This window comes from Octopus bimaculoides, chromosome 12 (assembly GCF_046866305.1).
Source record: "Octopus bimaculoides isolate indiv1 chromosome 12, ASM4686630v1, whole genome shotgun sequence".
Lineage (NCBI taxonomy): Eukaryota > Metazoa > Mollusca > Cephalopoda > Octopoda > Octopodidae > Octopus > Octopus bimaculoides.
The window spans coordinates 8,050,025-8,064,061 of record NC_142939.1 but is presented as its reverse complement, the minus strand read 5'-3'; the positions used below and the strand labels follow the sequence as shown (position 1 = coordinate 8,064,061).

At 34.9% G+C, this 14,037-nt stretch overlaps 1 protein-coding gene across 10 annotated transcripts in view; it reads right to left on the bottom strand.

The window, feature by feature from the left end:
- Nucleotides 1-509: 509 nt before the first annotated feature.
- The window catches only part of LOC106870418 (sorting nexin-2), a 79,144-nt gene continuing 65,616 nt past the window's right edge, over nt 510-14,037 (bottom strand). For 9 of the 10 annotated variants that reach the window (XM_089360742.1, XM_089360746.1, XM_089360743.1 and 6 more), the window contains 5 exons: nt 7,913-8,006; nt 6,563-6,768; nt 5,545-5,688; nt 2,039-2,191; nt 510-1,428 (listed from right to left, as the gene is read on the bottom strand). In XM_089360742.1, the coding sequence (XP_089216868.1) occupies nt 1,378-1,428; nt 2,039-2,191; nt 5,545-5,688; nt 6,563-6,768; nt 7,913-8,006 (648 nt within the window). In that variant the 3' untranslated portion in view covers nt 510-1,377. Of the gene's footprint in view, nt 1,429-2,038; nt 2,192-5,544; nt 5,689-6,562; nt 6,769-7,912; nt 8,007-10,519; nt 10,544-14,037 lie in introns of all 10 variants that reach the window. The other variant, XM_089360745.1, reaches the window with a different exon arrangement.

The window sequence follows — 14,037 nt, the reverse complement described above, 5'->3', positions numbered from 1 at the left end:
AGGGTAGACCAGGGTTTGGTTATACAACAGGGAGGTGTTATATATTTTTCGGTGCAGGCATGGCTGTGTGGTTAAGAAGCATGCTTTGCAACCATGTAGTTTTGGTTCAGTCCCACTGCACGGCACCTTGGGTAAGTGCCTTCTATTATAGCCTCAGGCTGACCAATGCCTTGTGAGTAATGTTTGGAAGCCCACCATGTATGTGTGTATTTATGTATATGTGCACATTTATGTGTGTGTGTGTGTGTGTGTGTGGCTGTGCCTCCCCACCTACAGCTTAACTGGTGGTGGTTTGTTTCCATCCCTGTACTGAGCAAATCAGCAAACGAGACTGATAAAATAACGAACTTTTAAAAAAATAAGTACTGGGAGGGATTGGGGAGGGCAATTTGACTAAAATCCTCTTGTGGCCATGCTGCAGCATGGCTGTAGTCTGATAACTGAAACAAGCACAAAACAGAAAAATAAAAGAAAGCAACAAATGAAGGGAAAATCCCAAAAAACTAGTGAAAGATTAGAGCATGGTTTATTTCTTTTAACACCAGGAAAAATTTCTTTTTTTCTTTTCAGAGGAACTTTCATATCAGGAAGCAAGTAACAATAACAAGAAAAACAAAATATAATCAAATTTCTTTTTTTACGAAAAGCGAGGAAGAAAAAAATCCTTATGTGTTGTTTGTCTTTAATCATTTTTACAAAGAGTACAAAATATATATATACACACATATATATATATATATATATATATATATATATATAGCATATATATAATATACATAATATATATATATATATATAGCATATATATAATATACATATAATATCTATATATATATATATATATATATATATATATATGTGTGTATATATAAAATATTTTTATATATGACAGTTGTCATGATTGGAGCTGAATAATGGTTGTGAGTTAGATAATTCCAGAAATATAATTCAATATTGTATATATGTATATATACATACATACACACACACATGCATGAATGAATGTGTATGTGTGTGTGTATATATGTGTGTATATATATATATATATATATGTGTGTGTGTGTGTGTGTGTGTATATCACTAGTTAACAGTGGTGATAGAGAGAGGGATGATAGTGATACAGGGTGGTGTGCCAGCTGCTAATAAAAGAAGTGTGGATTCTGTGTGCAGTCACCATCAGCCCTGATGAAATCACTAACCACCACCACCGACACAACTGCTGCTGCTGCTGCTGCTGCTGTTACAAACACCAAACACCATTATTTATGCAGACATTATTTAGTCACACCAGGCCTTCCATAGTTACTCCAACTCACTCCGTATCATCTCAACTTTCCACCCTGACTCCTGTAGATTAAGGATGTCATCTTGCTTTTATCACGCAATTGCTTTAGCTTCAGGTAAAAATGCTTCCCAGTATTTAATAAGCTGTAAAAGAAAAAAAAAAAAAAGAAATGGATTAGAAACAATAATGACTTTTTTTAAAAGATGTGAATCCCTACACATGGGGAGAAGGGATGGGAAGACATCCTCATTATTTTAATTTTCTTTGTTGCTAGCATGGGCTGGCCTACAACATATTTGTCCGTGTACCACAGTCGCAGGGTCTCCTCCCTCAGAGTGGATATTCCAGATTCCCCTCCCTACTTGACAAATAATATTTAATACCTGTAAACTTTTTACCTTTTACTTATTTCAGTCAATAGACTGTGCCCATGTTGGGGCACTGCCTTGAAGAGTTTTTAGTTGAATGAATCAACCCTAGTACTTTTGTTTTCAAGCCTGGTACTCATTCTATTTATCTCTTTTGCTGAACCACTAAATTACAAGGATGTAAACACACCAACAAGCAGTGGTGGGGAACAAACAGACTCAAAGACACATACATGGTTCCAGGTTCAGTCCTAATGCATGGCACCTAGGTGGAAGGTAATGCGCTGAGTTATAGTCCCCAAAATTAAGAACTACTATTGCTCTCTCTATCTCTCAGCTCTGTAGTAGTTATGGCCTTCATCCATCTCTTCAATCCATTACTCACCTTTTGTTGAGTCTCCATCAAATGTTCCAGGTAAGTAATCACGGCAGCTTTAAAGTCAGCCACTCTGCACACTTCAAAAAACTTCACTTCTTTCCGGATTATTTCTGATATTTTCTCAAAGTCTTCCTGACCTTTCTCTAGTTTTTGTTCCCACTGAAAAGAGAACGCAATGAAATATAGATTCATACAGGCATTTATGTGTACATATAACTATGTATATGTTTATGCATGTGAGTATGGGTGTATGTGTACATGTATATAAATATACATGAATAGTCAAGGCTGATAACAGTGTTGTGTAACTGGCACATAAAAAAGCACCCTTTAAACAATGGGCAATGTGCTGTGCTTGAGAAGACCTGTCAAGCCAAGTGAGATCATATAACAGTGGCCAATGCCAGTGTTATGTAACTGGTACTTGGTGCCAGTGGCACATAAAAACCACCCACCACTTGGAGTGGTTGGCGTTAGGAAGGGCATCCAGCTGTAGAAACTCTGCCAGATCAGATTGGAACTTGGTGAAAAAACTTTCATTAGCAACTGCTAGGCTTGAGGGGTTAAAAAAAAAAAAAGACTTTCAATTTGAAAAGGAACTTTCCAATTAGAGATCCATAGTGGCACAAGGCATTCAGAGGATTTAGAAATAAACAGTTTTGGCACAGGCTGTGTAGTTAAGAAGCTTCCTTCCCAACCATGCAGTCCTAAGTTCAGTCCCACAGCACAGCAACTTGGGCAAGTGTTTACTATAGCCCTGGGCTGACCAAAGCTTTACCACACCGGCAAAATGCTTAGCAGCATTTCATCTGCCTTTCATTGTTTTGGGGTCATTAAAATAAATACCAGTTGAGTACTGGGGTCAATCTAATCAAGTTACTCTCTCCCTGAAATTGCCAGTCTTGTGCCAAAATTTGAAATCAATATTTATATTCAAGAAATGTATTTTCCCATGTTGTGATGAAACGATTGTAATTACAGAATTAAAGTCAATATCATAAATTTTAGTTTTTGACTTTACACACACACACACACCATCATCATCATCATCATCATTGTTTAACATCCGCTTTCCATGCTAGCATGGGCTGGACAATTTGACTGAGGCCTGGTGAACCAGATGGCTACACCAGGCTCCAATCTGATTGGAGCCTGGTGTAGCCACACACACACACACACATAAATAAATCATACAGATACAAACATAATTTAAACCACATAAGTTGATGAAACAGTTTAAGATTACAATTTGTGGTTTCAAAGGGCAAATTATCAAAAATTGTAATTAAAGTCACCTGCAAGCATATTGCAGTAACGAGTAAAGGGTTATGACAGGGAATAATGATTAATAGGAGGAGGCAAATGGAAAAGAGGAATTTTAATATGTCACGAATTAAAACAGGTCAAGATACAAGCAAGTAATTACAGATAAAAATAAAATGAAACGAAATGAGAGACTCAAAAGAAAATAGATAAAATGAAATGAAATTACATGAATGGTGTATAAATAAACATGCATAGATACATAAATTACAATATGATAAACTGTGGAAATAAACACACTGATAAAAGTATTTGGGACATATGTGTGGGTCTTACTTACAGAAAACCTTCAGAAGTGTTAGTATAAACAACAATGAGTCTGTTGTTTAATGAGGTTAATGACATTTGATGACTTCTTTGAATCATTTGTAAAAATGAGCAGTTTTACAGCCAATGCATTGCTTCAGTATGGATAAGTGTAGTGTGTTGTTGATTGTGAAACTCTAAGATTTTAAGTTCCAAGCCAATGAAGTTGGACATCAAAAGATAGAAAGTGAGCAATGGCTTCAAATCTTGAGTGTTTTAAATTATATGAAGGCACAGGCATGGCCATGCAGTTAAGAAGCTACCTTCTCAACCATGAGGTCATGAGTTCAGTCCCACTGTGCAACACCTTGGTCAAGTATCTTTTACTATAGCAATAGGCTGATCAAAGCCTATTGAGTGGATTTGATAGACAGAAACTGAAAGAAGTCCATTATATAAATATGTATATATATAATGTATATATAAGTATGTGTGTGTGTGTGTATATATATATATAAGTATGTATGTACATGTGTGCGCATGCATGTGTATCCTTGATTAGACATCACATGATTATAAATGAGCAACATTGTCATACAAGCAAGATTGTTTGTTTCTAGTCTTTCATGAAATACAGGTCTGGCCTTGGGAAAATATTACCCTGTTTGGAAACAGGTGGGATTTGGCAAGAGGAAGGATATCCAGTCATAGAAAATTTGCCTCAACAAATTCTGTCCGACTCATGCAAATCATGGAAAAAGACAATGATGAGGACGATGATGATATATTTTTGAGAAGAAGTGTAATAGAAAATAACATTGAATGTCAGATAATTAAATAGCACAGTGAAAGTAAAGAACTGTGTGAAATAAGAACCGGTGTATGTATAATATGCTTTGTCCTTGCATTGCACAATCTCAAATTAGATAATTACATTATGTGTAGTAAGGTGAAGAATGTTACATTCAGCAGCAGATTTGAATTGGTGAATTCATTTATAAATCACAAAGTTTGAAAGAATCACATTAAATATAAATGAGCTTGATGTAATGGTGATGCATTACACTGAGATCCAAGATCTAAAGGTCTTTTTTTAGAAAAGGCCATCAAGTTAAAAACAAAAGCGCCAAGAAAGAAATTTATAGTAGAGGATTCAGTGATATTGTTGATATAAATATATGCAGGTACGGGTATGTTTTTAAGATAATAAAATGATATATTGCTTTAAATATTGGGGAAATGAGCCAATATTATAATAGAATAAGAATTAGACTATCAGTGGTGTGTATATTATATTGAATTAATTATGAGATGCATTATTAATCATGAAAGTTCTTTACAGTTTAATTAATATAGATTACACAGAAATTGTATATACCAATAAACCTTCTTCAGAAGTAAAACTGTCTGTATATTGAATATATAAATATAGTTTATTTTACTTAATTTTCTTGGTGGGGTGGATATACTGACATATGAAGTTTATATTCTTCAGTAACTTATAAATAACTTAAAATATTTTAGCATACATATTTATGTATACAGCTTGAGGTTAGTTCAGAACTTCTGTAGAGGAAAGGTAGGAGATTTGAGAACAATATCTTGCCTGTACGGTTTAGTGACACAAACCAATTTCCATTTAATGCTATAGTTTACCTCTTGATTTTTAGGGGGTCTCTAAGGAACTTTTCCAGCCAATCTTTCAATGAAGTTAATCAACAAGAGCACTCAAAGAGCGCAAACCTCTGTCTCAGGTTCAGTACCACAGCATAGCATTAGGGGCAGGTGTCTTCTAGTATAGCCAAAGCCTTCAGACTGAACTTAGTACATAGAAACTGAAAGCCCATCTTATATTCTACAGCTCTAAAACCATTTCTGACATACATCTATAATCTTATGAAGTAAGAAGTAAAGTAAGATAATATTTATTAAGTTTGATTTACCTCTGTAATTTCTTGCTGGGCTTGAGATAATTTATCAGTTTTATGGGCCACTTCAAGACGAGCCTTGTTCTCTCGTTTTCTGGCCAACATCACTTCAGCATCCTTCCAGTTTTTATAACATTTGACACGTTCATGGAAAACATCCTGGCAATTGGAGATAAAATATATCAAATATGATTAAATTCCAGAAGGAATTACAAAGAAAAACATGAAATTAATAACTCCATCACATACATACAAACTCGCTCGCTCTCTCTCTCAGAGTGAAATATATAGCTGGGTTACACTGATTTTACAGCAGTTTAGGGTAGGAACAATAATATGTAAGTAAAAACATTCACAAACACATCAGAATGAGCCTACATTAGCTACATTTGGTTGGTTGCTGTAAAACCATTATAAAATAGTCACACATTCATCTATTGAATTACAATATGCAGAACATGCTATATAATTAGAATAAAAAGAAAAGTACAGCATAGATTTCACATAGGAAATAATTGTCTATTCATTTGCAAAAATATATTTGCAAGTCTTCATTAGCTTTTGATAATGAAGTTTTAGTGTTGATGAATCAAATAAGCATATAATTAAAAAAAAAAAATCATCTGTTCAGCCACACTAAAACTGCTCTAACAATTACTATTTTCTTTGCTTTCATGTTTTATATTTGATACCGAAAGCATGGAAATATGCAATTTTTCATGTCAACAGATGAATATTTCACTTGTTCTAAAGATGAGAATTGAACAGATGATTCTGTGATGTATCTTCATGTGTTTGCAAATATTTTTGCCTATATAGCTGCTTCTTTACTTCAAATATTTCAATAACTGACAACATGAAGTTTAGGATTATGATCCAAGGAGCTTAACCTAAATACACACACATAGAAGCACCAATTAATATTGGTTTAAGTACACTAACAAATGCATAATGACTCAAGTTCAAACAAACATAAAATACACTGTCACATAAAAAAAGTCAATCAGTCAATTTGATGAAAGAGATAACAGACCTTCACTGACTGTATCAAGTTGATGTAATCCTTCAGCAGCTCCGAAATAACATAGTAGTCCTGGTCGGCTTGATCTTTATGCAACAGCTCTACTTTCTCTTCAGTCTCAGCTAACTGTGACAGGGCCCGTGACAAAGCTGTGTGCTCTTCAGCATTGCCCAACATTGCAGCACTTTTGGCAAATTGACCAGTGCTTAAACACAACTCTGAATAACAAAAAACAAACAAAAATAATTTAACTTTCATAATATAAAGGCATTTCATTCATTTTATGTTCAATTTTCCATGCTAGTATGGGTTGTACAAACACTTACAGAGGCAAAATTTTCCTGTACTTACAAATCAACAGCATAAAGGGATGTAAACATAACATCACTATTCTACTCATGATGTCCAGCAAGGACATGTGGAATGTAAACATTCACAGACTCATACATTTAATGGGCTTCCTTATAGTTTCCATCAACCAATTTCACTCAAAGGTTGTGGTTAATCCAAGACTATGATAGAAGACACTTGCCCAGAAAGCTATGTGGAAGGATAGAATCTAAAAAACATCGCTATGAAGCAAATTTGATATCTACAAAGTCATGCCTGCACCATCATCTAATTCTTTTTCTACAATTTAACATCTTGACAACTATTCTAGTGTAGGAAGTATTTCTTTTGCAAGTTTGTACACGCATGTGGATTGTGGCATCAGTTATTCTAACAGTTGGCTACCCAGAGTCTACTGGTGTTGTGTTTCCTTCTCTTTACTGGATTTTTAGTGTTTTAACCAAAAATTACGTTTGTTGGTGAGAAAGGATCTTCTGATGCTGGGCCCCACTAAGGAGATAACAAAGGATTGAGACTTCTGGCAATTTGCAGTGCCTGACAACCCATACATTCAGGCATGGCCATAAAGGCCATTGCCTCCACTCCGTCTCTTGGCCAAGAGGTTTTTGTCTTGCAGGAGCCAGTGCTACATAAAATGCACTTGTGCTAGTGCAAATGCATAATGCACTCATACTGGTGCCATGTAAAATTCACTTGTGAAGGTAGCATGTGAAAAGCACCTTGCACACACACTGTAAGGTGGCTGACATTAAAAAGGGCATCCAGCAGTAGAAACCATGCCACCTCGTCAGCTTCTGTCAAACCATCCAACCTATGCCAGCATGGGAAATGGATGTTAAACAATGATCATGATAATAATAATGACTGGCAGAATATTAAAAAAAAAAAAAAGCTAGCTGGTCACAGTTAGCACACCTTTGATCATAGAGTTTGCTCAACTAATGTCAAACTGAAATTAAAACAACACCATCGCCACATTGGGGGGGGGGGGGGGGGGGGGGCATTACTCACCTCTCCGTTGTTGCACCAAGTTTTCTACACTTCTATGTAACTTCTGAAGCTGAGTGTCCAATGCCTCAACCTGTTGCTGTTTCTCTTCAAACCACTGCAAAGACAAAGACAACACAGACAACAGTATTAACAATGGTTCTTCAATGATTTCCAAAGATGGTTTATAATTAAACAGAGAGAAAAAATAAGAATTGTATTTTGAAACAACAAACGACCAAAAAAAAAAAGAAAAAGAAATAACAATAATTATTGGAAATCAATAAAATTTAGCTAATTCAATTATTGAAATGGACAGCATAGAAATGAATACAAACTCAATCAGTAAACATTATTCAGAAGATAACTATAGAAGCCAGAATAATTTGTAATATATTACTGCAATGATGAATATAATGGTTTCTTAATTAGATAAGGTAGGAAGTGCTAAGTGTCTTGCTCAAGGATGCAACAGAAATCTTGTTGCAGAACGTAATACATTTATGACACATTCTGCCAAGCGGTTTGCATATTTTCTATTTGAACACTACTTCTTTAAACACTTCATTATTACATAATAACAATAAGAGCAATTTCCTTTTTACCAAAAGGCCAAAATAATTACATACATTAGGTACAAAATATACATTAGATAGAAACACAAACAAAAGAAAGGAAGAAATTCTTGAATTTAGTAGGATTAGTGGAATTACATAATTTCATTTAAATTTTGATATTAATTTACAATAATTGAGCAAGACTTTGATAAAAATAATTCCTACATAGGAAGAGAGAAACTTGGATTTAGAGATATTCATGCTTCTCTTTAAAGTATCAGTAAAGCAGTGCGGAACATGAGAGAGAACAATACTGCATATTAGGTCTATTAAGTTTTCACTATTACACGATGGTGGCCAATATTTTCTTCTTGTTTAATCTCAGGTCAGATCTGATTGAAAAGACGTAGGATGAGGGGTGTTTCAGGAATGACCAGCCTATCTAGGACTACATTATTTTATGTCTCTCTCCAGCTATTTTTAAAGATGACAAAGTCTGACTAGAAGAAAATTCAACGGTTATTTCTGGCAGGGAAAGTTTGTTTGCTACAACAAGCAGGATGGGTGACAACAGAGAAATTCAGATTTTCTTTCACTAAACTTCAAACATAAACTCAAAACCTCAAGACTTCAGAGAAAGGGAAACAGGGATATCTATGCATTAGTAACTTTAAATTAAAGTAATTTGGACTGAAGTCCATCCCATGAACAATGTACTGGAGACATTTTTTTCAAATATTTCTTTTATATATATATAGAACAGAATTTTGTCAGTGAACAGGTCGCGGTCTCAAAGCGACAAAAATATTTTGACAAATTAAATTTAAATGTTGAAGTGAATCTAACAGTCTTTGTGTGTTATTTTAAATGGCTTATAAACACCTTCCATGCTGCAACTGTTTTCGTTCCAGCACATGATCTCAGATCAGGTCACTTGCTATGCAAGTACATCTCCGTATATATATATATATATATATATATTACAGCAGCCACAAGCATGGTTGTGTGACCAAGCACTTTGCTTCCCAGCCATGTGGTTTCTGGTTATCTGACTGTGCAGCCACGGGTTGACCAATGTTTAAGTGAATTTAATAAATGGACACTAAACAAAATTCTGCACATGTGTGTACACACAAACACACACACACACACACACAAGCCTACATGTCTACACTACATGTGAAAATTCTCTGAGCTGCAGACAGTTATGTGTATTGACATTTTCCTGCCAATAAGTCATCAACTACTTCGGTGTTTTTGAAATTCAGTGGAATGGAAACTCCCTGATTTGAAAAGCAGGGGATAATTAACTGCAGTAAGGACATCTGGCAGTAAAATAAAGCTTCATTAATTTATATTCACCTAACCCATACCAGCAGGTGAAAGATATTAGTAATTTGATGATATTTTAATGTAAGTATCAATTAAAACTGTATGAAAAAGTCTCACACACTAGAATAATTGTATATGTTGAAAAAAAAAATATATATATATGTGTGTGTGTGTGTGTGTGTGAGAGGTAAGTATATTAAATTTTCAAATGCCACACCGCATCCTTTTAAAATCTTTACATGTTATGTGGTTACATATACATGAAATCATAGAAAACAGCAATTCTAGTACTCATCTAACCCTGATCCAAGTAACACTCAGGTACATACACATTTTACAAATAAACCACACACAGGCAAATATAACAATAGATATAAAATCATGTTAGACAGAAAGAGGGCAACAAGAAATCCACTGATGGAATTTGAACCATGTATCCGTTAAATGATAGCTGAGTTATTAATTAACATCTGCTACAACCTCTTAAACGAGCTACTTAAATCTATTGAGTCACAGAAACAAGTAATAAAACTGCTAAATTTTAAAAAATGGTGTTAATTAGTTCAAATATAAACTCAATCAACATGCAAATGATACACGGTTAACTGTTAAACACTTCACTTCAAACCAAATTGGAAAAAAAAAATGTATCCAACCTAAAAATAAAAAAAAATAAAAAATTTAGTTACAGATTACAATTCTGCTGAGGTTTATTAAGAAATAGAAAAAAAAGACAATCTACCCTTGCGTCTGCTACACCGTATAGCTATAATTTCAAAAGAAAAAAAATATGCATATATATGTGTGTATCTATATTCACATACATCATAATATATATACATATACATGTGTATATGTATGAATGTGTATATATATATATGTGTGTGTGTGTGTATGTATGTATGTATGTATACATACACACATACATACATACATACATACATACATACATACATGTTATATGTATACGTTTTAACTTTTTGAATAACTTCTAGGTCAGATACAAAACTAGAAATTTGGGAGAAATGAAATCAATAATTTTTTTAACTGCTATTTCATTTTATCAAACCAAGAAGGATGAAAGGCAATGGTTGACCTCAGTGGAAAGCATGGAAAGTCAGAACATAAAGGTACATAACTGAACATGTAATTATTGCAAAATGAAAGAATTACACTCTTAATTCCTTCTCCAATTCATACAAGAATAACTTGAAGTAGACTTCAACAGTCAATAACAAATTTCAGAGTTTTCCTAATGAGTCTTTTTAAAATATCTAGAATAGAATTTATTTGGGAAGAAACCCTTCATGAGATATTTTGAAAGATTCACTATAAAAAAATTTTAAAAACTCGACATGATAAATTTTAAGAAATTTAATTATCCAATTACATGGCATCTTTCTCTCCTCCCCACCCTTCATCTGCCAACCAAAATTCAATCAAGAAGATACATTCTTTTTTTTTTTTCTATTTTGCAAAAGTACCAATAAGAATTCTGAAGAATCACATGACTGTACAAGTAGTGTTGTTCTAAATCACTATGAAAAAATATTGATTTCCAATTAGGGAGGAGGAAACAGTCAATGGCATTGGCCCTATACGATATTTGACTGGTATTTGTTTTAATGACCCCAGAAGAATGACAGATAAAGCGGAAACCTAGAGAGATTTGAACTCAGAATGTAAATGGACATTACCAAATATGGCATGGAATTTTGTTAATTGTTCTACTGATTTTGTTAGTTCATCACTAAACCATTACAAAATATTTGCAGTAAAAAATGGTAATCAGCATGTCTGTTGCAATTAAAAAAAATTTTTTTTTACAATAATTATGGAAATTCTAAGTAATAACAATCCATTCTTGTAGAGGCACATAAAAAGCACCCACTACACTCTCAGAATGGTTGGCATCAGGAAGGGCATCCAGCTGTAGAAACCTTGCCAGATCAGATTAGAGCCCGGTGCAGCCTCCTGGCTTGCCAGTCCTCAGTCAAACTGTCTAACCCATGCCAGCATGAAAAGTGGACGTTAAACGATAATGATGATGCTTTTAACATAGGCACAAGGGCAGTGAGTTTGGGGGAGGGAGTGAGATTGAACTAGGAACCACATGGATGGAAAGCAAGCTTCTTACGACACAGCAACATCTGCACTCTTTCTTTTTTTTTTTTTTTTTTTTTGTCAAGGCAGCAATGACTGGACAATGATTTTCTTCAGCTATTTTCTTTTATTTCCGTTCGTCCATGTTTGCATGAATGGAATAGGTTAGGGCAGCATTGGGGGAAAAACACTTTTACAAATGCATGCTCTTCCAGCTGTTAGATGGCCAACCTTGAAATCGGAGTAGTGCCGGAATGACTAGTCAGGCGAAATCAGTGATGCGGCACAATCTAAATCTGAACTTTAGTCACAGTAGGGTGCCGTTTTTAATACCGAAATAATAAACTGAAAAAACTGGCTTTGCTATATAAAATATTTTTAGAATGAGTAAATAAGGGAACCTCTACATGATTGCTTGACCTGCTAAAAATAGCAGCCAAATGCTTTCAATAACATCTTAATTAAAGACAATAAGATTTCAGATTGTAGTAACTCTGTATGTCAACAATTTTTATGTCTAGTGCGTTCTGCAATGCTTGTGCATCCTGCAATAATAGTGCATCCTGCAAAATACTGCTGCATACACTCACAAATGGACTTGCCTAATCCATAAATTTATGGATTTGTGTGTGCATGTGCCAAAAATAGACACAAAAGACACTGCTTTTGTGGATGGATCCAGAGTTTAAAGAGTTTAGAATGAATAGAAAACAAGCTGAACGATTGATTATCTCTTCTTCCACCTAGCAACTAACAGTAGAGGAGACTAGAAATATCTATAAATAAACTGCTGCGTAAATATTGCAGTGATAGAGATGGAAATAGTCAGAGAATCAGAGGAGGAGAGAGGAATGTGTGATAGAGAGATCAAACAGGGGTTTCCATAACAATTGAATTTACTTGATTTTGACAAAGCAATTTTGGGTTTTGTGTGTAGGGGGGGGGGATATAATAGTTAATGTGAATTAACCATTTTGTATTTTTTTTATATCTAATTACTTCAACAACCTCAGAGAAAATGATGACACACCTATCGCCGGGTCACAGCCTCACCCAACACATAGAACTGACTGCATCTTATTTTCCATTTATTTACAAGACATTAGCAAATTTTCCAAGAAAGGATATAAATATTATAGACACTGTTTCGTTATCTTTCACACACACACACACACACACACACACACACACACACACACACACACACACACACACACACACACACACACACCACCAGTAATGTATTGGAATCAATTCGCTTCACAAACACACATACAGAAAACTGCCACTGCTGTCATCTTCATCATCATACCCTCTGCTTTACCATGAGATGCCGAGCAAGGAATTCTAATGTTTCCGACAGGAATCCTTGCTCTCGTGTATTCTTTTCATATTGCATCACCATCTTCTCTCTCTCCCTTTTTCTCTCTCCAACTGAGGCAGCCCTATTTCTTCTCTATTGCAAGACACCTATTTCTATCCCACTATTCATATTCAAACCTCTCCTCTCCTGACATAAAGGTACCACCTCCCTCAACACTACTACCACCTCAACCAGGGGAGGGGGGATAGTCTTGCAAGTAACTTGGTGACCTCACTGTTGCTGGTGCCAAGTAAAAAGCAGAATGGATATCTTACTACTGGATGTTCTTACTGATAGACATGAAAGTGGAACCTCGTATCAACCAGGCAGACTGAACCTTGATTAGAAGCAACACAATATGGTGTAAGATTTGAACACATAACTATGTGGTCAGTATCCCAGTCTCTTAGCCTCACTACTATCATTACAAAGTTAAGACCACACAAAACCACAATTGCAAAGAAATTTTTACTTCTCCAAGCAAATGGAATCACCGTTCTGAATTCCAAACTACCAAGATGGATATAAGAGAAAACACTCTAAGGAAAGATGACCATATAAACCATCAGTGAGAGAACCTCTGGGTGGTCAACTTGTTAAGAACAGCATCCATACCACACTCAAATTATAACCAGAAAAGCAATGCCATGAGAATGATAAAATGGACATGGTTGGTCTGCTGAGGCTGGGCACAGAGCTGACCAGGAGCTAAAAAAAACAATCATGAACAACCAAATACCAAGGTCTGACCAGACACGACCATCACCACACAGTTACAAGAAAACAGCATTACC